Source organism: Podarcis pityusensis, assembly GCF_964106645.2.
Source record: "Podarcis pityusensis genome assembly, chromosome: 18".
NCBI lineage: Eukaryota > Metazoa > Chordata > Lepidosauria > Squamata > Lacertidae > Podarcis > Podarcis pityusensis.
Window position 1 is genome coordinate 1,759,325 of NC_138043.1, and position 25,896 is coordinate 1,785,220.

Here is a 25,896-nt window from a genome sequence, read left to right on the forward strand (position 1 = left end):
GTGTTCCTGGTAAGTTCCCTTTAACCCTTCTTAAAAGAATAAAGACACCACAGAACGGCAGTCCAGCAACGTCCGCAGGGCCTCGGGTTCCTTACCGTCTTCCAACGATCACCAGTGTCTAAGCAATGAGTCTTCAACATCAACTTCGTTGGACTGGTCATGTTGTGCGGATGCCTGATGATCGTCTTCCAAAGCAACTACTCTATTCCGAACTTAAAAATGGAAAGCGTAATGCTGGTGGTCAACAAAAGAGGTTCAAAGACTCTCTCAAGGGAAATCTAAAAAACAAAACAGTAGGATAAACACGGACAACTGGGAAACACTGGCCTGCAAGCACTCCAGTTGGAGAACAGCCTTGATGAAAGGTGCCGTGGGTTTTGAAGACGCTCGAACTCAGGACGAAAGGGAGAAAAGTGCTAAGAGGAAGGCACACTTGGCAAACCGTCACTGGGATCAATTCCCGCCCAGAAACCAATGTCCCCACTGTGGAAGGACGTGGGGATCCAGACGGCCTCCACAAACACTTACAGACTCACTGCTAAAACTGTGTTTATGGAAGACAATCTTACTCAGCTACGAGGGATCGCCAAAGAAGGAGAAGAAGAAGACCCCATCTTAGACCAAAGGTCAGATGCTTCAGGACCTGGGACAGCTCCCAGAGGGTTCCCTGGTGGATTCTCCCAGGGCTAGATCATAAAATGAGTTCTTATATCCCCAAGGAGAGCACAGTGCTGAACCAGGTCTAATCAATAGTGACAGTCCAGTCAAGGGAGGGTGGGACAAAGAAAGCCCCCCCTGCTTTAACACACCATTTACTCACAGCTGCCCACACTCGTCCTTTTCCAGGTGAGATGCTTCCCTCCTGAAAGAGCCTGAAGAGTCCACAGGTGGAACAAGCAAAAGGGAAACTGATCTGATTGGTTCTGAGGTCAGTGTCCAGTCCCTGCTGTGCTTGTATCAACGAAGGGCAGGTTAGGACTATATTCATTTATTACTGGACAAAATCCAATGTTGGCTGTACACAGAGCGAACCTATTAAAAAGAACAGACCTGGGTCACGTAGCTCCATTAATTTCAGTGGGGCTACTTTGAATAGAAGGGACGCATTTGGCGCTGTGGGTTAAACCACAGAGCCTAGAACTTGCCGATCGGAAGGTTGGCGGTTTGAATCCCCGCAACGGGGTGAGCTCCCATAGCTCGGTCCCTGCTCCTGCCAACCTAGCAGTTCGAAAGCACGTCAAAGTGCAAGTAGATAAATAGGTACCTCTCTGGCGGGAAGGTAAACGGCATTTCCGTGTGCTGCTCTGGTTCGCCAGAAGCGGCTTAGTCCTGCTGGCCACATGACCCCGAAGCTGTATGCCGGCTCCCTCGGCCAGTAAAGCGAGATGAGCGCAGCAACCCCAGAGTCGGTCACGACTGGTCAGGGGTCCCTTTACCTTTACTTTGAGTAGAATGTAGCTGGAAACAACCCAAAGAGAACAGCCTTTATTCTTCAGCTGAGAAGCTGGAGAAGAGTTTTTGGATATGGGGGAGAAGGACCTGGGTGGGGAAGCTGAGGACCAGCCACTGAAAACAGCCCTCCAGGTCCATCTGTCAGGGCCCCAGAGCTGCCCCCAGGCTGCACACCCTCTCCCCAGGGACACACCCCACACTCTGCTCACGAATGTGGTCCTTGAAGCACTTCTACTTGGCCCTCAGAGATGTAGCCTGGCCACGCCCCTTCTCAGCAAGCCACGCCCCTCAGTAACCTTGCTTAAAGCCTGATAGGCCTGGGAACTGAGACCATCAAGAAGGTTGATCGCCGAAGAATGGATGCTTTTGGATTCTGGTGCTGGAGGAGACTCTTGAGAGTCCCATGGACTGCAAGAAGATCAAACCTCTCCATTCAGAAGGAAATCAGCCCTGAGCGCTCACTGGAAGGACAGATCCGGAAGCTGAGGCTCCAAGACTTTGGCCACCTCATGAGAAGAGAAGACTCCCTGGAAAAGACCCTGATGTTGGGGAAGATGGAGGGCGCAAGGAGAAGGGGACGATGGAGGACGAGATGGTGGGACAGTGTTCTCGAAGCAGCCAGCATGAGTTTGACCAAACTGGGGGAGGCAGTGGAAGACAGGAGGGCCTGGCGTGCTCTGGTCCAGGGGGTCACGAAGAGGCAGACACAACTAAACAACAACAACTTATTTGCATTCAGTAGACCCCCAAGTTCCATTTCCTATATCTCCCCCCGGGGGGAGGGGGCTGGGAGAGACGCCTGGTCTGAAACCCCGAAGAGCCGTTCCTAAACCCATCCTTCAACCCAGGACTATCTAGTTTAAGCTTCTGTTCTCGGTGTGGTCCGCCCTCCCCACGTAGGTTAAGGAGGCTGTCTCTGAGCATAGCTGGACCTGAGGCGTCAATGAAGACCCTTTGCGGAGGGGGGGGGCAGGCTGCTTAATCCGTTCCCATTAGGAAACGCTCCCCTCCCCCTCCCCCCAATATTTCCCACAGACCATCTGCGAAATCTTTTCTCTCTCCCTTCCTCCCCCCCCCCCCCGCCCCGTGAGCTGAAGTGATCGATAAGGGCATAGCGCGGGGAGGGCGACTGTGCTACAGCGGAGCGCCGGAGCCGCTCCTGCGAGCCCCCCCCCACCCCCCGCTTCCACGCCGTCTCCAAGGACCGGTGGTGTCGGTGGGGGTCTAGGAAGGAGAGGAAGGAGAGAGGTCATCTTGGGACTGTGCGAGAGCGATCCCCACAAAGGTTAGGCAGATGAGAAGCCTCGGTTGCAGCAGGGGGGTGGGCAAGGCTGGCCTCCGGTGTGGACCCCCCCCCCCCCGCCACACGCGCGCGCGCACACACAACCAGAGCGCGCTCAGAGCCTTTCCCCTGCGAGGATAGACCAATAGAGCAGAAAAGCCCGTGATAGATGGAGGCACAGATTAGGCGCGATGGAGTGTCGTGATGTATGGCTGGCTGATACAGTCGGGGGCGGAGGCGGACGGGGCCGAGGGGCGAAGAGGGCAGGCGGGGCACGGAGCGCTTGCTCAAGAGCTCAGCTAACCTGTCCCAAGAGACATAACCTCAGTACTCCTTCCTTCCTTCCTTCCTTCCTGTTTCTTTCCTCCGTCTTTCCACTGCTCCCCTCTTTCTTTCTTTATCTTTCTTTCTTTCTTTATCTTTCTTTCCTTCCTTCCTTCCTTCGTCTCATTGCTTCTTATTTCATTCATTTTCTTTCTTTCCTCCAACCTTTCCCTGCTCCTTCCTTCCTATTTCCTTCCTTCCTTCCCCCTCGCTCTTTCCCTCCTTCCTTCCTTTTCCACCCCCTCCCTCAATCGCACCCCTCTCTCCTTTCCTTTTCCTTCCCTTCCTTCCTTCCTTCCTTCCTTCCCTCACTCTCTCTCCTTCCTTCCTTCCTTCCTTCCTTCCTTTTCCACCCCCTCCCTCAATCGCACCCCTCTCTCCTTTCCTTCCTTTCCTTTCCTTTCCTTTCCTTTCCTTTCCTTTCCTTTCCTTTTCCTTTCCTCCTTTCCTTCCTTCCTTCCTTCCTTCCTTCCTTCCTTCCTTCCTCACTCTCTCTCCCTCCCTCCCTCCTTCCTTCCTTCCTTCCTTTTCCACCCCCTCCCTCAATCTCCTTCCTTCCTTCCTTCTTTTTTTCTTCCTTCCTTCCTTTCTTTCCTCCAACCCTTTCCTTCCTTCGTCTCATTGCTTCTTATTTCATTCATATTCTTTCTTTCCTCCAACCTTTCCCTGCTCCTTCCTTCCTATTTCTTTCCTTCCTCCCCCCTCTCTCTTTCCCTCCTTCCTTCCTTTTTCCACCCCCTCCCTCAATCGCACCCCTCTCTCCTTTCCTTCCCTTTCCTTTCCCTTCCTTCCTTCCTTCCTTCCTTCCTTCCTTCCTTCCTTCCTTCCCTCACTCTCTCTCCCTCCCTCCTTCCTTCCTTCCTTTTCCACCCCTCCCTCAATCTCATTCCTTCCTTCCTTCTTTTTTTCTTCCTTCCTTCCTTTCTTTCCTCCAACCCTTTCCTTCCTTCCTTCGTCTCATTGCTTCTTATTTCATTCATATTCTTTCTTTCCCTCCAACCTTTCCCTGCTCCTTCCTTCCTATTTCCTTCCTTCCTCCCCCCTCTCTCTTTCCCTCCTTCCTTCCTTTTCCACCCCCTCCCTCAATCGCACCCCTCTCTCCTTTCCTTCCTTCCTTCCCTCCCTCACTCTCTCTCCCTCCCTCCTTCCTTCCTTCCTTTCCCACCCCCTCCCTCAATCTCCTTCCTTCCTTCCTTCTTTTTTTCTTCCTTCCTTCCTTCCTTCCTTTCCCTCCAACCCCTTTCCTTCCTTCCTTCTTCTCATTGCTTCCTGTTTCATTCATTTCTTTCCTTTCCTCCAACCCCTCCCTGCTCCTTCGTTCCTTCGTTCCTTCTTTCCTTCCTTCCTTCCTTCCTTCCTTCCTTCCTTCCTTCCTTCCTTCACTCTCCCTCCCGCCTTCCTTCCTTCCTTTTCCACCCCCTCCCTCAATCTCACCCTTTCCTTCCTTCTTTTCCCCACCCCTCCTCCCTCCCCCTCTCTCAATCTCACCCCTATCCCTCCCTCCTTCCTTCTCGCCTTCCCCTTCCCCACAGATTCACACTCTCCCCCTCACCGCCCGCCCTACAACCTAGCTGAAACTCTCGCTCACCCTCCAGCCGCAATTGATTTTATATCGCTATTCTCCCTTACTCCCCGCTGCTGCTGCTGCTGCCTTTTCCCCCTCACCCCCCCCCGCTTTCCCCTCCCCCCCCCGCCCACCTCCCAGCACTCGCCTTTCCCTGTCGTGTGTGAGAGAGAGAAAGGGGGGGGAGAGGGAGAGAGAAAGAAGGGGGGAACACACCCTTGTCGATGCCTTCTACAGAGAGAGAGAGAGAGAGAGGCAGAAATCACATTCATAATAGGCACCAGAGAAGGCACACTGAGACTGGCAGGTGGGCGCTCGTTAAGAGCACGCTGGGCAGGTTGTGTGTGTGCTTGGGGGTGGTGTCGGTGGAGGGGGGGGTGCGGACAGACCGTAGCTGGGCGCCGTGACGTCAAGGCGAGAGGGAGGCTGAGCCGAGGAGCAGAGCCGCGCGATTCGCAGCCACGGCCGACAGAAGAGGAGGAGAAAAGCCAGCGAGCGAGCGAGACCAGCCAGAGCCTAGCGCCGAGAGGAAAGCAGCGCCCATCCCCGCAGCTTTGGGCAGGAGGGGGGGGTGGGGACCCGCCGCCGCCGCCGCCGCCGCGGCCCCTGAGCACCATCCGCTCCTCCGCCTGCGCGCGCGCCCAGAAGAGATCCGGATGGAGATCTCCTGAGATGGATCTGGATTAAGGCGGCGGGGGACACAGGAGGAGGGAGGGAGGAGGAGGAGGAGGGAGGAGGAGGCGGAGATCCAGGAGGAGGAGGGGGAGGGGGAGGAGGAGGAGGAGGAGGAGGAGGAGGGATCGCCTGGCCAGGGGAGAGCGAGCGAGCGATGGAGTTGAGCCTCGACGGGCTCGGCAGCCTCCATCAGGCGGGTGAGCTCTTGAGCCCCGCCGGGGCGCACGCCAGGCAGCCTCCGCCTCCTCCGCCGCCGCCTCCCCCTCCGCCTCCTCCCCCGTCGGCGCACCGCAACCTCGTCTCCTCGCACGGCCGGCCGGCCATGGTCTCCAGCATGGCGTCCATCCTCGACGGGGCGGGAGACTACCGGCCGGAGCACACCTTGGGAGGCCCTCTCCACCCGGCTATGAGCATGGCTTGCGAGTCGCCCTCGGGGATGAGCACCTACACCACCTTGACGCCTCTTCAGCACCTGCCGCCCATCTCCACCGTCTCCGAGAAGTTCCACCACCATCACCATCCTCACCACCACCCGCACCACCACCCGCACCACCCGCCGCACCACCAGCGGCTCTCCGGGAGCGTCAGCGGCAGCTTCACCCTCATGCGCGAGGAGCGCAGCTTGGCCGCCTCCATGGGGAACTTGTACGGCCACTACCCGAAGGACATGCCGTCTATGGGGCAGGCTCTGTCGCCCCTCTCCAACGGCCTGAGCCTACACAACGGGCAGCAGTCGCTGGCCCCCTACGGCCCCGGCGCCCACCTGGCTGGAGACAAGTTGCTTTCGCCCAACGGCTTCGACCCTCACATGCTATCCAGGAGCGAGGAACACCTGGCGCGGGGTCTGGGGGCTCCGGGCTCCGGCATGATGCCATCTCTGAACGGCATGCACCCCCACGGAGGACACCCCCACGGGCAAGCCAACGGCGCCCTGCTGGGCGAGCGGGAGAGGCAAGGCTCGTCCGCGTCGGGCTCGCAAGGCGGCGGCTCCGGGCAGGTGGAAGAAATCAACACCAAGGAAGTGGCGCAGCGGATCACGGCCGAGCTGAAGCGCTATAGCATCCCGCAGGCCATATTCGCCCAGCGGATCCTGTGTCGCTCCCAGGGCACCCTCTCCGACCTGTTGAGGAACCCCAAGCCGTGGAGTAAGCTGAAGTCCGGGCGGGAGACCTTCCGACGGATGTGGAAATGGTTGCAGGAACCGGAATTCCAGAGGATGTCTGCCTTGAGGCTGGCAGGTAGGTGGCTTCGCGTTAGGGACTAGAAACTTGGGGGGCTGCGTGGTGGGGTCCGGAGAGGGGTGCGGGGCGGGAGCCAAACAGCTGTAAATTTCACAGGCGCGCACACATACACACACTTGGCCGCCTGGACTCTCCACTTTGACGCGCGCCTCTCTGGAAGAGGGAACACGGTCGTCTGAACGCCCGCGAGGAATGTCATAGGCGGGTGGGGGTGAGAGAGAAAGAATGGAAGGGGGGGTGTCTAGGGGAAGAAGCGGAGAAATCATTGGGGAGCGGGAGGGGTGTGCTTGTGAAAGGAATGAGACAGGAACTCCCGCCCCTACAAGGAAAGAGGCGCGAGTGTGATTTACAGGTGTGTGGGTCAGGATGCGTGTATGCTGCTTCGCGGCCCCGAGCCTCGGGGAAAGTGGCTGGCGCGTGTGAGGATCAGCTCCGGCGGAGATGACACCCCCTCCTCATCCCCTCTTGACGGCATAACTTTTTTTATCGCCTCAATTTGCTACGTTTTCCAGGGTATTGGGGGGAAGGTCTGTTCACACGTTCCATCCCTGCCCGTTGCCGCGTGTCGAGAAAGGGAGCGGCGGCGTTCCAGGGAAAAGGTGGGGGGAGATGCGCAAGGCACGGTCGATGTTTATTCAGTCTTGCGCTCGCCACCCCCGGTTTTCTGCACAATATACATTGGGGCCTATTCATGTCTCCTTTCTGTCTATGAATCGTCCTGATCGCTGGCTGCAGAGAGCATTTGGGGACAATCGCAGCGCCCTAGGGTCTCTGCCTACTCAGGAGTAAGCCCGCTTGGGTTGAATGGGCCTTACTCCCGGGGCAAGAGAGCGAGGGAGCTTCTTTTGTTCATCCCTGCTCAGAACAGACCCGCTGAATTTAAAAGGGCACGGCCAACTTGGGCGCGCTCATTTAAACGTCCCTTCTCTGATTCAGCTACAACCCTGAATATTTTATCCCAGAACTGGTGGTGAATATAATGCCTGGTGTGAGCCACGTGTTTAACACACAGGCACAGCGTTCCAACGTGCGCAAGAGCAGAATCCGGGTGCTAGCTAAGGCATGAGCGGAGCATGATCCGTTTTCTACTTCGGTTAGACACACACACAGAGACACGCGTCAGTCCATCCAAACGTTTTAGGACACTGGGCCGCCTCCGTCCTACCTCACCGGGTTGTCGTTGAGGATTAAATGAGGCGGGAGAGAGAACCACGTAGGCCACTTTGAGAGCAAAAGTCCTGCTCAGAAGGAAACCCATTGAAACGAACCAAGGCCTAAACTAGGCACGTCTATCCGTGTCCATTAGTCTACCGTGAGCAGTGCGTAACCGTTGAAGGCAAAACGCATGGGGTCCACTGGTCTCAGTGAGTCTCTGAGCAGGGCCGAGCGCTTTATGGCGCACCAGACGCCCGCGCGATTCGCTTTGCAAGGAGGAGCTCATCCTGCGATGCCCACAGACGGATGGGGGAATAGGCAGTTTCAGAATCCAGAAGGAGGAAAAAGAGAGAGGGCGGGGGCGAGAGAGGACGCGCGGGTCTCTGCCTGCAAGGAACTTGCAAAGTCTAAAATCCGCAGTTGCCTCAGGGATCGAATACAGTTGAATGCGCTTATTTGCACTGTGATTCGCTATATATGTATATGAATGGGGCTAATAATAATAATAATAATAATAATATGAAGGCAGCCCCGTATCGGAAAGCTTTTAATGCTTGATATTTTACTATATTTTTATATATGCTGTAAGCCGCCTAGAGTGGCTGGGTATAATAATCCTATAGTAGTAATAATAATAATAATAATAATCCCCATCTGACTAATTGCCCCAGCCACTCTGGGCTGCTCCTAACAGAATATTAAAAACATAATTGATATTAATATTCATAATGGTCAAATGAATGAACACGCTTCACCTACAGAGAGGGAATTCTCCTCCGCCTTACGCATTCTCTCATTCTCTCCTTCCCCTTACCCATCTGAACGTTTATTCTATCTATCCATCCCTCGCCAGCCGAAAGCTAGCTTTTAAAGAGATGGATCCTTTAACTGGCCCTATTAATTAATAAATGAATCCCGAAACGGAATCCCCTTTGCTCACCCTGTCTGGTTGTACACTTGTCAATCGTGCGCGCGCGCGCCTGGACAGATTATACGCGGTCTTGACAACTTCGCAACTGCGTTTGGTTCACAGCCGATTTTCGCTGATCAACGGGTGTAGAGAAAAAGGTGGGCGTGCGTGGTGTCTTTAAAATGCGGTTTCGTTTTAAACGATTTTAATATTTTTATTATATATATATACACACACTTTCATAGGGTCTACTCTGAGCAGGGCACAACACTAGATATTATTATTTGCATTCCTTACCGCTCCTTCACCATTATATATAGTAAGGAACGCAAACAATAATATCTGGTGTTGCGCCCTGCTCAGAGTAGACCCTAAGGGACACGAATAACGAATGTCAACTCCAACTAAATTACACTAAAAGTAGGAACTCTTGAAATCGATAGGCCTAAAATCTTTTCGCCCGTCCATTTCAGTCTGAGCCAACCCAGAAGGCAATTTTTTTTGATGGGCGTATGCAGAAATTGTGAAACTTACTGGAAGAAATAAGAAACCAAGAAGAGAGACTTTGCATTGTAGACAACTTAGAACATTAGCAGGATCGAATTAAACATGTCCAGTAAGAAATAATGAAAAGGGAATACGAAGGGGAAATTAGTAAACCGGCTTGAACTGGATTAATAATAATAATAATAATAATATTTGTATGCCACCCATCTGATATAAACCAGGTAACCGCAGAAAGGAGGGGAGCAAAGTCGAGGGAAATGCAGATTGATTATGTAAAGATTTGGGGGGTGTTTTAAAAAATGAGAAAATGAAAAATTAATTTTTTAAAAAAGAGACAATTTTGACACCCCTTCCCTTCGCTAACTGCGGCCTGCGGCAGAGCAAACCCACTGAAACGGAGGGAGGAGAGGAAGTCAGTCAAGTCAATGGATCTACCGGCTACTCTGAGCAGAATTTAGCCAAATCATTTTAGCCGCTACTCCTTTACTTAATAACAAGAGGGTCTCTGGAGCTGCAAAGATAATAATGTGCCTTTCTAATAAAAAGCGATGGTTTTAAAAATAAATGCATGGATTGATCAAATGCTGAACACTTTGCGGATTCTGGAATCATCATTTTTTAAAAACAGGCAAGGAACCAAACATTGAGAAATAGGTTGATAGCTTCGAAGATGGAGATGGCGGAATCTGGATCTTAATATCTGTGGTTAGAGAGGCGAGCAGAATCGGTGCCCTAAGGAACGCTTAGCAATAGCCGTGGAGAGGCGAGGGAGAATTTAAGGGCCTTGAAAGGTTTGCCAGTGAGCCCAGAGGTGAGGGATACCCCCTGCCTGGTGGGCTACCTCTGTACCCCACCCCCGTGTGGAATTTCCACCCGTGACTTCAGAGGAAATAAATGGCTGGTTTGGGCGCACAGTCAGCCCCAGAAACCCATTATTTCCCCCCAGTTTCCTGTTTCCAACGCTGGTCAGATGCATTCTAGACCAGGGAAGGTCTAGGGGGACAGCCATAGTTTGTTTGATTGATTGATTGATTGATTGATTGATGGTACTCCTCAAAACCTACCATGGCATCGCCAGTGAACACTGTCGCGTGTGCGCCCGTTTGGAGACGGTGGCCCCTTCCACTGACAGGCCTGAAGAAAACAATAAGGGTTCTGCCGGATCAGGCCAGTGGCGAGCCCAGATTGTTGTTGAGTCGTTTCGTCGTGTCCGCCTCTTCGTGACCCCCTGGACCAGAGCACGCCAGGCCCTCCTGTCTTCCACTGCCTCCCGCAGTTTGGTCAAACTCATGCTGGTAGCTTCGAGAACACTGTCCCACCATCTCGTCCTCTGTCGTCCCCTTCTCCTTGCGCCCTCCATCTTTCCCAACATCAGGGTCTTTTCCAGGGAGTCTTCTCTTCTCATGAGGTGGCCAAAGTCTTGGAGCCTCAGCTTCACGATCTGTCCTTCCAGTGAGCACTCAGGGCTGATTTCCTTCAGAATGGAGAGGTTTGATCTTCTTGCAGTCCATGGGACTCTCAAGAGTCTCCTCCAGCACCAGAATTCAAAAGCATCCATTCTTGATGGTCCAGCTCTTACTTCCTTACATCACTACTGGGAAAAACCATAGCTTGAACTATAAGGACCTTTGTTGGCAAGGTGATGTCTCTGCTTTTTAAACGCTGCTGCTTCCTTAACCCCTCGAGTTTGCGTAGCCCCCTTTTTCCAGTGCTCCGCAGAATCTTGTGGCCGCGAGTCTCGCGGGCTCAGCCTCTTCCCCGCGTGAAAGACGCTCTCCTCGGGCCTGAGCCGGAGGGAGGTGTCGGTCGCAAGGGAAGCATTCAAAGCGCTTGGGACCCACCCACCCACCCTCCCTGCCCGCCCCCTTTCTCTTACCCATATTTCTGCTGCTTTTAATCCTCCTTTTCCCAGTCCATATGTCATTATTTCCTTCCACCCAACCCTCGATTTCTCTCCTCCTTCCTCCCTCCTTTCTCAGTCTCTCCTTCCTCGACCTCCCTCCATCCGTCTCTTCCTAAACTCATATGCATATAAGATGGAGCCATTTTTATTATCCCAGCCCCCTATTCCTAAGGCTTGGATGTTGCTGAATAGGTTAAAATCAGCTGATCTCAGTGACCTCTCCCCCCCCCATCGCCGCTCGACCCCCTCCTTTCCCCCCCCTCTCTCCCTCGCAGGCGGATCGATAGTATAGCTCCTTCATTTTACAAATGGCGGCGAGGATCAATTATCTATAACCGAGGCAACGCGGCTCAGATAGGGAGGTAGAGAGGCCAGCCTAGTAAACAGACCCTTTTGTGGGCGAAGGGTTCTGTTTCCTGTCCCATCCGGCTTAATTCGGATTCGGAGAGGGTTCTGTGTGAATGGAATCGCGCGCAAAAACGCACACACGCAAACAACACAACCCTTCAAGGCTTTCTGATGAGGACTATACGAAAATATTGTCAGCCAAACCTTACTAACGCGCTGCTTTCGGGAAAACTCGACGCACCGGAGCGACTCCGTTTACACGGAGCTTGATCCTACTACGCGCAATCCGGTGTTTGTTTTAATTTAAAATAGCGTGGGTAGAAGGGAGATTACTTCATTTGCTACCTGTTATTTACCCAGACCGAAGTCCAACCCCCCCCCCCGCGCCGGCCGTTGCCAATCTGGAAAGCACACGAAACGAATAGCCCCCAGTCTCTCTTTTTTATTATCCCTGGAATCTAGTGTTCAAAGATAGACTGCCATGGACAGGGGAGGTTCAATCTTTTTCGCCTTTGCTTACTCCTCCGTGACTTTGCTTTCTCTTTTTTTTCCAATTTTTAAAATTAATTTTCACAAAATTATAAACGAACAAAACACACAGACAAACAAACATAAATCATAACCTTATTAAAATTACACTTATTAACATTGTTAAGTGACTTCCTCGCTTCGCCTTGGTTGAATTTCCATGCATATCCTTATAACGGCTTTCCAAATCCTAATTCTTATAAACTTAACTTAGTCCATTAGCATCCTTATATCTTTTCAATTCAAAATTGTACATGTTAAACATCACTTAACTTATATAAATCCCTAAGCCAATCTGTTGCCTGCAAGCTATTTCCAATTAGCTTAACTTAACAAATTTAGCTAAATAATCGTTGAATTTTGTCCATTCTTCCTGATACTCCTCCTCCTTCTGGTCGCGGACTCTTCCGGTTAGGTCGGCCAGCTCCGAAAATTCCATCATCTTCATCTGCCATTCTTCCACCGTTGGTAATTCTTGGGTTTTCCACTTTTTAGCTAATAAAATTCGAGCAGCAGTTGTGGCATACAAAAACAATTTAACATCTTTCTTGGGCAATTCCAAACCTGTTATTCCAAGAAGAAAGGCCTCTGGTTTCTTTATAAATGTATATTTCAACATTTTTTTCAGTTCATTATAAATCTTTTCCCAGAAGTCTTTCACCTTGGGGCAGGTCCAGTGACCTTGCTTTCTGGCCTCTCCCGCTTAGTCCAACATCACATGGCGGTGAGTTCCACAGATAATGAGTGCGTGTGTTGCGGTTTAATGAGTCGAGGAAGCGCCCGTTTGCCTTTCCTGGCTACTGCCTGGTTCATTCTCGTTCGCTTGAGATGAAAGAACCACTTTTAGTTTTCCATCGTAATTTACCGTATTTTTCGCTCTATAAGACGCACCGGACCATAAGACGCACCTAGTTTTTGGAGGAGGAAAACAAGGAAAAAAATATTCTGAATCTCAGAAGCCAGAACAACAAGAGGGATCGCTGCGCAGTGAAAGCAGCGATCCCTCTTGCTGTTCTGGCTTCTGGGATAGCTGCGCAGCCTGCATTCGCTCCATAAGACGCACACACCTTCCCCCTTGCTTTTTAGGAGGGAAAAAGTGAGTCATAGAGCAAAAAATACAGTATATAAAGAGCAAAGCTTTTGTGGCAACTAAAAAAACCTCGAATATACCGTATATAAATAGAATCGCTGTACAGTGAAGTAGTAAATTCATGCGGAGGAGCCAAACTCCAGATAACCACGAAGAATACACGCATTTTCTAGTATAGCACAGTGAGAAAGCAACATCTGAAGACCAGGATCTGTGAATGCTCTTTGCAGATATGCCATCACCCAGTTTCTGTTATTAAATATACCAAGAGAAAAGCACACCAAGAATTCAGGCCAATATAAGTTTCAATGGTGGGAGTGGTCCCTACTCACAATTCAATAGTCAACAGAAACAAAAACTAATCCATTCAAAAGTATGTATTATAGTAAAGATTACAAACTCAAGTAGAGATTACAAACTCAAGTAGAGATTATAAACTCAAACTCAAAGAGATATGTATAAAGCAATAATTCGTTGCAAAGATTTTCTCCTTTTCACTCGACAATAATGGTGATCCTTATAATTTATCAGCTCGCAGATGGAGACTCAGTTTCATTTTTTTTTTTATATAAATGTTTATTAGGGTTTAACATACAGAATAGATATAATAAACAATGTAGCATATGTCTTAACATAGTTTCACATCTTCTTTGGACTCCCTCACATCTCCCGCTCCCACTTTCATCGTTATAACTTTTTGCCAGCAATTTATCATCTTGTTTGCATTCTTATGTCCCATCTATTTATTTATAATCTTGTAATTCTCAAAAAAAATTATATTTTCTCAATCTCACATTATCATCTTAAATCATCTAATTTAGTGGTGCCCAATTATTTATGATCTAGCATCCTGCTTAACATTCACTCAAATTACAATATTTTTGTAGATAAATCTTGAATTTCTTCCAGTCCTCCTCCATCCTCTCCTCTCCCAGGTCACGGATTCTGCCGGTCATCTCGGCCAGTTCCATATAGTCTATCAGTTGCATCTGCCATTCTTCCAGTGTGGGTAGATCTTGAGTTTTCCAGTGCTTTGCAAGAAGTATCCTTGCTGCTGTTGTTGCGTACATAAAAAATGTCCAATCCTTCTTTACCACCCCTTGGCCGACAATACCCAAAAGAAAGGCCTCTGGTTTCTTTGTGAAGGTATACTTAAATACCTTTTTCAGTTCATTATAAATCATTTCCCAGAACGCCTTCACTTTAGGGCAGGTCCACCAGAGGTGAAAGAATGTTCCTTCACTCTCTTTACATTTCCAACACTTATTATCAGACAGGTGGTATATTTTTGCAAGTTTGACTGGGGTCATATACCATCTATATATCATTTTCATTACATTTTCTTTCAAAGCATTGCATGCAGTAAAGTTCAACCCAGTACTCCACAACCTTTCCCAGTCCTCAAACATGATATTATGCCCAATGTCCTGTGCCCACCTTATCATAGCCGATTTAACCATTTCATCTTGTGTATTCCATTTTAACAGCAAGTTATACATCCTTGAAAGCACCTTAGTCTTTGGTTCTAACAGTTCTGTTTCTAGTTTCGATTTCTCCACCTGGAACCCTAGTTTCTTATCATTTTTAAAAACTTCTTTAATCTGAGCGTAATGTAACCAGTCTCGCACTTTATCCTTCATTTTCTCCAAACTCTGCAATTTAGATGGAGACTCAGTTTCAATCAGTAAGCAGAAACCAGGACGGGACCCTGTTTCGATGTATTCATCTTCATCAGCTAATTTTTAAATTTGAAGTTTGTAAGTTTGAGGACTTTCGGATAAATATACAGTGGTACCTGGGGTTACATATGCTTCAGGTTATATGCGCTTCAGGTTACAGACTCCACTAACCTTGAAATAGTACCCTGGGTTAAGAACTTTGCTTCAGGATAAGAACAAAAATCGTGCTCCGGCGGCGCAGCAGCAGGAGGAGGCCCCATTAGCTAAAGTGGTGCTTCAGGTTAAGAACAGTTTCAGGTTAAGAACAGACCTCCGGAACGAATTAAGTACTTATCCTGAGGTACCACTGTATCCTGTTACTCTCTACGTTTCTCAAGGATAACAACTGAAAATAATCAATATTAATAATCATTACATGTGTTGAATCAAATTAAAAGTTCTAAGGCAGCATAGGTAAAGGGACCCCTGACCGTTAGGTCCAGTCGTGGCCGACTCTGGGGTTGCGGCGCTCATCTCGCTTTACTGGCCGAGGGAGCCGGCGTACAGCTTCCGGGTCATGTGGCCAGCAGGACTAAGCCGCTTCTGGCGAACCAGAGCAGCACACGGAAACGCCGTTTACCTTCCCGCCGGAGCGGTACCTATTTATCTACTTGCGCTGGTGTGCTTTCGAACTGCTAGGTTGGCAGGAGCAGGGAACGAGCAACGGGAGCTCACCCCGTCGTTGCGGGGATTCGAACCGCCGACCTTCTGATTGGCAAGTCCTAGGCTCTATGGTTTAACCCACAGCGCCACCCACGTCCCGATTAGTTAAGTATTTTTATTTATTTGCTTGATGGGGAGGCCTGTATACATACACCCCCTGCACCCATGAATCGAAAACATACACATGCATATCCAAGAGACTGTTGCAGTTTGCGAGTCAAGTGTTGTCTAAGGTTGCAGTTAGGTGATAGACAATCTGCGCCCCTCCAGAAGTTGCGAAGGCACTACAACTCCAGCCTTTGGTCCCACTGGCTGAATCTATTGGGAGTTGGATCATGCTCCATCTCCTGCCAGCGATTATCACAGAATCACAGGGTGGCAAGAGTTGGAAGTCACCGCAACCTCCGATGGGCATCTAGTCCGACCCCCTTGCAAATGCAGGAATCTTTTGCCCGGCGCATGACTCGAACCCAGTGCCCTGAAATGACAAGGAGGATTGGAGAACGCTGATGGGTTCTCCTGCCACCTATACATGAAGTTCCTGGCAGGATTTGAGATACAAGCAGTGGATTAGTGAGAGAATTAAACGACACTGGAGTTAAGATAGCGAAAACGTATTTTTATTTTCATTATGTATTTTGTGGTTTTATATATCTTGGTTTTATTCTGTGAACCGCCCTGAGACCCCACCAGGTGTTTAATATATATATTTGTAATGGTATGATTTAATTGGGAACACAGTCATAATAACGCATTTAGCATTTAGCATATATATATATATTTAAGAGTATGATTTAGTTGGGAACACAGTCATAATAACGCATTTAGCATTTTGCCTTTGAGACCTGAAAGATGACCCAAACAGCTGACGATAAGTTGTTGGGGTTTTTTTTAAAGCCATAGGATATTGAAATATAAACCAGAATGCCATTAAAACAGCAAGAGCTAGTTGTTAAAACATTATAAACTCAGGAAGATAAAAACAGATCATAACCTCAGCAAAAATGCCACCTATGTAAAAAATTCTGCCGAGCTAAAATCTATAGAGACTACTGCTAATGCATTGCAGCGCTAATGTAGTCAGTTGCTTTTTCCAAAATGTTTGTGTTCATGGGAGAGGGTTCAAGTATGATTCAGCTCAAGCAAACCACTTTGGAATCCCATAGATTTTAAAGGAAGCCTTCTGAGATATAATGGGTCTGCTCCCAGGTAAGCAAGCAAAGGGTTATTATGGGCCAGTAGCTCCACTCAGGGATGCCGGTGGCGCTGTGGGTTAAACCACAGAGCCTAGGGCTTGCCAGAAGTTCGGCGGTTCGAATCCCCGCAATGACAGGGTGAGCTCCCGTTGCTCGGTCCCTGCTCCTGCCCACCTAGCAGTTCGAAAGCACGTCAAAGTGCAAGTAGATAAATAGGTAAGGTAAACGGCGTTTCCGTGCGCTGCTCTGGTTCGCCAGAAGCGGCTTAGTCCTGCTGGCCACATGACCCGGAAGCTGTACGCCGGCTCCTTCAGCCAATAAAGCGAGATGAGCACCGCGACCCCAGAGTCGGCCACGAATGAACCTAATGGTCAGGGGTCCCTTTACCTTTACCTTTAACTCCACTCAAAGTGGACCCATTGAAATGAGCGGACCTCAGTTAGCCATGTCAGCGAATGCTGGATGCTATCCGCAATACCTAACTTGACCAAAGACCCATTGGAGTGAATGGGCAGCACTAATGGAACTCCATTGATTTCAAAGGAGGGAAACAGGAAGCAGCCTGGGAGTCATTTTGGACTCACAGCCGTCCATGGAGGCGCAGGTCAATTCTGCTTCCAGGGCTCCTGTCTGCCAGCTCCATCTGGTACGCAGGATGAGACCCTCCCTGCCCACAGACTGTCTCAACAGAGTGGTGCATGCTCTGGTTATCTCCCACTTGGACTACTGCCATGCGCTCTCCATGGGGTTGCCTTTGAAGGTGACCCGGAAACTACAACTAATCCAGAATGTGGCAGCTAGACTGGGGACTGGGAGTGGAGACCATATAACACCGGTCCTGAAAGACCTACATTGGCTCCCAGGATGTTTCCAAGCACAATTCAAAGTGTTGGTGCTGACCTTGAAAGCCCTAAACAGCCTAAGCCCAGAATACCTGAAAGAGCATCTCCACCCCGGACACTGATGTCCAGCTCCGAGGGCCTTCTGGCGGTTCCCTCCCTGCGAGAAGTGAGGTTACAGGAACTCGGCAGAGGGCCTTCTCGGTGGTGGCGCCCGCCCTGTGGAACGCCCTCCCGTCAGATGTCAAGGAAATAAGCAACTATCTGACTTTTAGAAGACATCTGAAGGTGGCCCTGTTTAGGGAGGTTTTTAATCGTGTTTTTAATATTCTGTTGGGAGCTGCCCAGAGTGGCTGGAGAAACGCAGCCAGATGGGCAGGGTATAAATAATAAATGGAAGTGGGATTCAAACCAAAGAGCCTGAGATTAAGAGTCTCATGCTCTACCAATTGATATGTTTTGATATATATTGCTTTTGTGTCCCATCTCTCCAATGAAGAGTTTGGGAGAGCTGGACATTTGATGACACTTGAGCTACTCTTAATATACTTTGTTTGGTTGTTTGTTTGTTTGTTTGTTTGTTTGATTGATTGATTGATTGATAGACCGCCCTTCATCTTAAGATCTCAGGGCGGCTCACAGAACAAAATACAGGATGAAAAACAAGTGAATAAGTAAAACAAAACAGCAAAAATCAACTCCCCTTTACAAAGGTTGTAGCCTCAGCCTGATTTGAATGCTATCTGTCTTATCTCTCCCGTCCTTGGAAATAATAATAATAATAATAATAATAATAATAATAATAATTGGAAATTGACCAATTAGCTTTCAGTATCAGCTCCTCACAGCCACATTCAGGGTGGCTCAAGAGAAGGCTTAAAAATAAACAAACGTTCAGCCTCCCTACTATTTTATTATAAATGTGAAGGGGAAGGGCAGGATGGGGGAAAGCAAATATTTATTAAACACGAAAAAGAATAAAGAATTGGACTCGCCTTTTACATCTGAGTTTGGGCTTAGTTGGGGGCTCTAGTAATTTAATTCAGAAGGGGACAGGGAGCTTTGTGCATTGTTCTTGTTTTATCCTTGCAGATGTACCGATCCGTAGTTCCAGAACTGCTTTCTGCCAATCCCTGTAGATCCCGCAAGACTTATGTCAAAATATTTGTGTGTGTTGTGTGAACTTGGCAGGTTTCCCTCACTCTCCCATTGTGTTCAGATGGGGTGGAACCTAATCCGTATTAGATGATTATTATGATGAGGTAGGAGGTGGCGATATATATTTACCCATCTTCAAGAAGTATCACAAGCAAAAGGGGGTTAAATAATAAAAACTCTGATTGCTAGAAGATTGCAATTTAATTTACCGTATGTCAGGGTACTAGTCCTCAAGAGTATTGGGCGCGCTAAACTGCAGGCTTCCTTGGTCTGGGCAGGATTCCAGTAGAGAACAAGGACTCATTCTGAGACACAAGAGGCACCCTCTCCTAAGCGTGAAAGCCTCCTGCCACAGTTCTCCATGAATCTGAATGATCCAATCGCACAGGATCCCTCATTCCAGAAAATATTCAGCTTGAGGGATGCATTTATCGTGTTTTTAATATTCGGTTGGGAGCCACCCAGAGCAGGGTATAATTATTATTATTATTATTATTATTAATATTATTATTGGCTGGGACGTGGATGGCGCTGTGGGTTAAATCACAGAGCCTAGGACTTGCCAATCAGAAGGTCGGCGGTTCGAATCCCCTCAATGACGGGGTGAGCTCCCGTTGCTCAGTCCCTGCTCCTGCCCACCTAGCAGTTCCAAAGCACGTCAAAGTGCAAGTAGATAAATAGGTACCGCTCCGGCGGGAAGGTAAACGGCGTTTCCGTGCCCTGCTCTGGTTCGCCAGAAGCGGCTTAGTCCTGCTGGCCACATGACCTGGAAGCTGTACGCCGGCTCCCATGACCAGTAAAGTGAGATGAACGCCGCAACCCCAGAGTCGGCCACGACTGGACCTAATGGTCAGGGGTCCCTTTACCTTTACCTAATATTATTGCAAGAGGAAGCTGCTTACAGCAGAGAAGGGAGTGTTATTAGACAAATCTAGAGGGTCAGGTGGCTATCAGCACCATGTTCGCAGACGGTTTTCTTCCAAATAACAATTTGGGGAACAGCGATGAAGAAATCTGATTGCTAGACGCGAGGAAAACAGGCTTTTCATCTGGTCCAGCAAAGTTGCAGGTCCTTAAAGAATTTAAGAGAAGGACTTCTCCCAGCAAAACGTCACACCTACGGAAACCTGAATCTTGACGCATGTGTGTATGTCCCTTTCTAGTGATAGACGTGGACAAGGCAGTCCTATACATATTATTATTATTATTATTATTATTATTATTATTATTATTATTATACCGCCCTATACCTTCAGGTCTCTGGGCGGTTCACAAGACAGAATACATAACCAAAACGAAAAAAACCAACCCAATAACGCCATGTCTACTCAGAAGTAACCCTTCTTGAGTCCGATGGGACTCCCAGGGAGGTGTGCCTAGGACTGCGTCAAAATCAAAGCAGCCTTTTTAAGGATTCCTTGGAGCAAGGTTCCGAGGACTTTGGAGACGAACCTTTTGAGATGCGTTGCTTTCTGGCAGGAGAACTGTGATTTGTGTGGTTTTGGTCAGAAGGTGGATTGCAGACAGGAACCTTTTATGGCAATGCCATTATTCCAATCTCTTCCTTGCACCAAGAGTATCTCCTTACACCTTGTGTGGAGACCCCTAGACTCACTGGAGCCCACAGTCTCTCCAGCCAACATGTCTACAAGATGGTTCTGTCTGCGTAGATTTTCAAAGTAAGACAATTACAGGCCCATTCCAGACCTTCTAAGTGTCCCCATTTCCCGGGAACTGTCCCAAATTTACAGAAGACATCCTGGCTTCGCATGCCCAGAATGTCCCACTTTCCCTTAGGACGTCCCTATTTTCAACGGAGAAATGTTGGAGGGTATAGAGTTATGCAACCCTGGAGCCAAGGAGATAAGTAATTAGACCATGGGTAGGGAAACTAAGGCCCGGGGGCCGGATCCGACCCAATCGCCTTCTCAATCCGGCCCGCGGACGGTTCAGGAATCAGCGTGTTTTTACACGAGTAGAATGTGTGCTTTTATTTAAAATGCATCTCTGGGTTATTTGTGGGGCCTGCCTGGTGTTTGTAAATGAGTAGAATGTGTCCTTTTATTTAAAATGCATCTCTGGGTTATTTGTGGGGCATAGGAATTTGTTCCTTTTTTTCCTTCCAAAATATAGTCCCCACAAGGTCTGAGGGACAGTGGACTGGACCCCTGCTGAAAAAGTTCGCTGACCCCTGATTACTAGACCTTTAGAAGACATCTGAACGCAGCCCTGGATAGGGAAGTTTTTAAATGTTTTGTTACGTTTTTATATATGTTGGAAGCCGTTCAGAGTGGCTGAGGCAACCCAGTCAGATGGGTGGGGTATTAAAAATAAAATAAAATAAAATAAAATAAAATAAAATAAAAACAGTTCTGGAATAGGATGTCCCTATTTTCGTCAGAGAAATGTCAGAGGGTGTGTTCTGCTCTTTCAGATTTTACTTGTGCAGCAGGGATGAAGGGAACCAGTGACACCCCCACAGCCGAAACCCCCAACCCTATCATCCTCAACCCTCACCGTGGGGCCTGTTGGGAATCCTGAGAAATCCCAAAGGCCATCTGGGTCCTCCATAGGTGTAAAACCTATGAGGACTACCCATGGAGATGATGTTGAGAAGTCTGGAGTTCTAATGGGGAAAGGAGACCCAGGCATAATGGGGACTCATTCAGAGATGTTCGGTGGTGGGGCAACCTCTCTTTGAGCGCTGCAATCCAACATGGGGGCGTGGCTGAGGGATCGGGTCCCCACCCCTCCAGGGTCAAAGGCACGTGGCGCTGCTGCTTCCGGTTCAGCCTCCATGGGAGAAGTTTGGAGAACAGGGACTCTTGCAGGGTTGCATCTTGTAGGACTCCCAGGAGATTCAGAATGACCAAAGTGTGCGCTCCAAGGGAGCCAGCGGAGACAGTTTCCGTCGGAACCTCCTCCCCTCTCCCCGCAAACCGGTTCCAAACCGGTTTCTGTCGCCCTCAGCGCTTGGAGCCAAGAGCACACATTCTCATTTAAAAAAAAATAAATAAAAATAAAGTCCAAAGGGACTTGCCAAAAGCGATTTACACCTCCTGCCTAATGAGCGCGTTGGGCAGAGTCCACTTCCCACCGTGTGCCAATGGCAGCGGTCCAACGAGGTGGTTCTTCCAATCCACGAGGACGCTTGCCTGGGGTGGATCTTCAGAGGCGCCTCTCTCAGCAGCCCTGGCGGGGTTCAGAAGGACACGGGTTTCCGGCGGCGCTGTTTCGCACGTGGCGGCGTACACGTGTCGCCCTTGCGCGAATGTCATCCCCGGTCAAGGGGCGGGTGGGGAGGTTATACTCAGCGAGCCAGCCGTCCTCACTGATAATTCCACATATTTTTAAAGATTTACAAAACAATGGAAAGTGTGTGTGTGAGAGAGAGAGAACGCGGGAGAGAGCGCTGGGAAACTCAGCCAGGTGGGCGGGGTATAAATAATATTTTATTTTTATTATTATTATTATTATTATTATTATTATTATTATTTCTAAAAACAGATCCAGTTGGTTTCAAGTTGTCTGCTACGGAGCCGAGCAGAAGAGAAACAGAAATTATTCTTTTGAATACTCTCTCACAAACACCGTATGCCGATATTTATATGCATTTTAAATATGGACAAACCAGGCATCATCCAGTAAAAAGGGGTATTTTTAAACTGCCATCTACTGGGGGCGGGGCGTGGATTTAGCGAAACCCTTCAGAATTGTGAAACGAATTAGGAATTAAAGGCTTAATTTTGGCTAGATTAATAAAGGTTTAACGTTACCTCACGTACACTATTCACATAATGCAGGATCTGTTTTTTTAATGTCGTTTATAAAATTGTAATGCACATTTCGCTGCACACTAGGATAGTCACAAATATATTTTATTTATGATTATGATTATTTCTTCTTCCTCCCTTCATTTCTGCTGTACGAGTACAATCTGAAAGATTTTTTACATACCCTCTAACATTTCTCCGATCAAAATAGGGACAGCCTATTCCAGAACTGTTGATGCTGGTTTATTATTATTATTATTATTATTATTATTATTAATTATTATTATTATTAACACCCTGCCCATCTGACTGGGTTTCCCCAGCCACTCTGGGCATTTTTTTAAAAAAAATTGTGTTATATAGCTCCATAGTGACATCCAGCGCTATTCCCAGCCACCTAAAAAAAATGTTTAGGGGTACTCTCATTTTGGCTCAAGAAAATCACCATTTTATAGTTCAAATCGGGGAAAAGAAATACAACAAATGGACAAAAGTACAAAGATTCACAAAATGTTTAGGGTGTGCGTAGCCCCATGGGGGAAAGCAAGGGTGATAGGGGGCGGAGCAACACTCGTTGTAGACTTCAATAGGTCTACTTGTCAGGGACTGGCCAGATGAGGAGTGGTTGAGACCTTCACCCCAGGACGCTTCAGGGCAGGAGAGAGATGGAAATAGGGATGGATCTAGGACGCTGGTGTTTTGAGACAAGGAGACGCCCTAGAAGAGGAAGCAAAGATCTGGGGAATAATGGAGGGAAGAAGGTAACAGATGCCTTGTTTCTGACCAGAGACAGGAGACAGAAGTGATAGAAACAGGAGACCCCATGTCGCTTGAAACCCTTCCTGCTCCTCCATCCAGGCGCTGCCTTCTTGTCTCAGAGCAGAAAGCCAGAGGCAGAAATATTCATCCCCTTGGCAGCAGGAGGGGTCTGGCATGTGGGAACTCATTGTCACGGGAGAGGGGTGCCCACCCGGGGCAACAGCTCAAGCTTGAAGGAGCACAGCCTCCGTGTATTCTGTTCGATCTCCTCCTCCTCCTCCTCCTCCTCCTCCTCCTCCTTCTTCTTCTTCTTCTTCTTCTTCGGCGATCCCTCGTAGCCGAATAAGATTGTCTCCCATAAACACGGTTTTAACAGTGAGTCTGTAAGTGACTGCGGAGGCCAATTCTGAATCCACACGTCCTTCCACAGTGGGGACATAGGTTTCCACGCAGGAGTTGATCATGGCGAGGGTTTGCCAAGCGCGCCTTCCTCTTGGCACGTTTCTCCCTTGCTTCCTGAGTTCGAGTGTCTCCAAAGCCCATGACACCTTTGGGAAAGGCTGTTCTCCAACTGGAGCGCTCGCAGGCCAGTGTTTCCCAGTTGTCCGTGTTTACATTTTTTAAGATTTGCCTTGAGACAATCTTTGAACCTCTTTGGTTGACCACCAGCATTACGCTTTCCATTTTTAAGTTCGGAATAGAGGAGTTGCTTTGGAAGGCGATCATCAGGCATCCGCACAACATGACCAGTCCAGCGAAGTTGATGTTGAAGAATCATCGCTTCGACACTGGAGATCTTTGCTTCTTCCAGTACACTGGCATTCGTTCGCCTGTCTTCCCAAGTGATGTGTTTGATGCCTTTAAAAGGACTGAACAGCCGCTCTCTCTCCGTGCCTGGGTTTACGCAGCAGTTAGCTCCGTGAGCTGTGTGGCCGGCTCCCTCTATTATTATGGCAGGATATATATACAACTTTTAAAATTACTATTCTGTATACTAGGATGTATCCAGCATTTGTCGCAGCGTAACCCAGTGAAAGTAAACCCATTAATTTCAACGGACCTACCCTGAGCTGTTTTTGGTAAGGTACAACCTATGCTAGTTAACAAATAGTTACATTGCTATCCAGTTAATTTGCAAATAGTTATTTTTTGTGCATGTGATATATTGTGTGTGTTTTACACACTTGATTCCTCCCCCCAATTATTTTTATTAGTTTTCCAAATTATTACAAATCATACCGGATCACTTTAATTCAATACGATTTCTTAAAATCGGGTTTCCTGTTGCAAACATATTTGACCTGCGTTACGTGTCCCTGTGTGTGACACCTCTACACATAACGCACATTTGTACAAACAATACGAGTGTATTTTCCCCTCAAAGGTTAACTTCCATACGATATGGAACAAGCGGATTGACTGAGCTTCGATCCGGTCTGCTTTTGAATCAGCGTCAAAAGCCTGTTCTGAGTAGTCGTATTTGGATCGGGCAATAGCAGGGGAGCGAAAGGAGTCAACGAGAGAGATGGAGGAAGGGAGGAAGAAGAAAGAAAGAAGGAAGGAAGGAAGGAAGGGAGGGAGGGAGGGAGGGAGGGAGGAAGGAAGGAGAGAGAGAGAGCTGAATCTATGGGAACCAGTCTATTTAGAAGCGATCCCTATTGGTTTGAAGGGGAAACTTCAACAATGGTAGGATTCTGTCCGCGTGCCTCTGCAGGCGGGCGTCGTGGGGGGAGGCCGGGGGGGGGGGCGAAGGCCGCGTGGGGTGTGTGCCTGGAAGACGCAGAAAGCCCTTTTTATTTTATAGAGCGTATAGATGCGAGTATGTGTCCGTCACTCTCTGCGCGCAAGGGCGAAGATGGGAAAGGAATGTAGCAGGCTTCCTGTGGAATGAGGGAGGGGAATGAAGGAAAGAGAAAGCGGGAGGGAAGAGAGAGAGAGAGAGAGAGAGAGAGAGAGAGAGAGAGAGAGAGAAAGAAAGAAAGAAAGAAAGAAAGAAAGAAAGAAAGAAAGAAAGAAAGCGGAAGGAAAGAAAGAAAGAAAACAGGAGGGAGAAAAGGAGCAAGAGAGAGAGAGAGAGAGAGAGAGAAAGGAAGGAAGGAAGGAAGAAGGGGATATTAAAAAGAATAAAGGAAAAGCGGAAGAAAACTCTAAAAAGCGTGACAGGAGGAGGGGAGGGAGGGAGGGAAGGAGAGGGAAGGAAGCGTGAAGTAGCAAGTAAAAAGGAAGAGAAAGAAACAGAAGCGAGGGAAAGAGAGAATGAGGGACGAAGGGGAAACGAAAAAGAATAAAAGGGGAAAAGAACGAAGAGGGAGGAAAAAACGAAAAAGGAAGGAAGGGAGGAAGAAAAAGGTAAAGAGAGAGAAGGGGAAATAAAAAGAAGGGGAGGCTTATAATTAGGGGACGTGCGTGCGTGTGTGTGTTCACGCGGGTCCTTGGTTTCACACGGAGCCCTGTTCCCTACTCGTCCTCCGCCCGGGCTTTTGTCTCCCCGGGGTCCCGAGCCTCTCCGCCGAAGCCCGGCTCCTTCTCCGCCCCGGGGGACGCGCGGAGGCAGAATCGGCGCTGTGCGCCCCTCCCGGATCCTGGCCTTTCTCTCCCTCCGCCGCCTCCCTCTTTCCCGAAGTGTCTGAGCGGATTATTTATGGGGGGCGAAGCGGTATTCATACGTATTTAGAGTAATTCCGCCAGTGTTTAATTAGGAAGGGCGAGTGGCGTCCTTTAGTTCCAGTCAATGCCCTATTGAAAAGCAGTTAATAGCGATGCAAATTGTCCCTCTGTCTTTACAAGGCTCTGGTAAATAAAGATTTAAAC

The 25,896-nt window shown here is 48.8% G+C and overlaps 1 protein-coding gene and 1 long non-coding RNA gene across 2 annotated transcripts in view; one reads left to right on the top strand and one right to left on the bottom strand.

The window, feature by feature from the left end:
* Positions 1 to 3,152: 3,152 nt before the first annotated feature.
* LOC308467563 lies at positions 3,153 to 4,055 on the bottom strand. The gene is made up of 2 exons (XR_013981219.1): positions 3,995 to 4,055; positions 3,153 to 3,211 (listed from the first exon to the last, which is right to left on the bottom strand). It is a non-coding gene; the product is annotated as an uncharacterized lncRNA (long non-coding RNA).
* A 1,333-nt stretch (positions 4,056 to 5,388) lies between these two features.
* The window catches only part of ONECUT3 (one cut homeobox 3), a 60,610-nt gene continuing 40,102 nt past the window's right edge, over positions 5,389 to 25,896 (top strand). Inside the window, exon 1 of the mRNA XM_080989040.1 lies at positions 5,389 to 6,535. Coding sequence (XP_080845166.1) covers positions 5,452 to 6,535 — 1,084 coding nt within the window. The 5' untranslated portion in view covers positions 5,389 to 5,451. The remainder of the gene's footprint in view (positions 6,536 to 25,896) is intronic.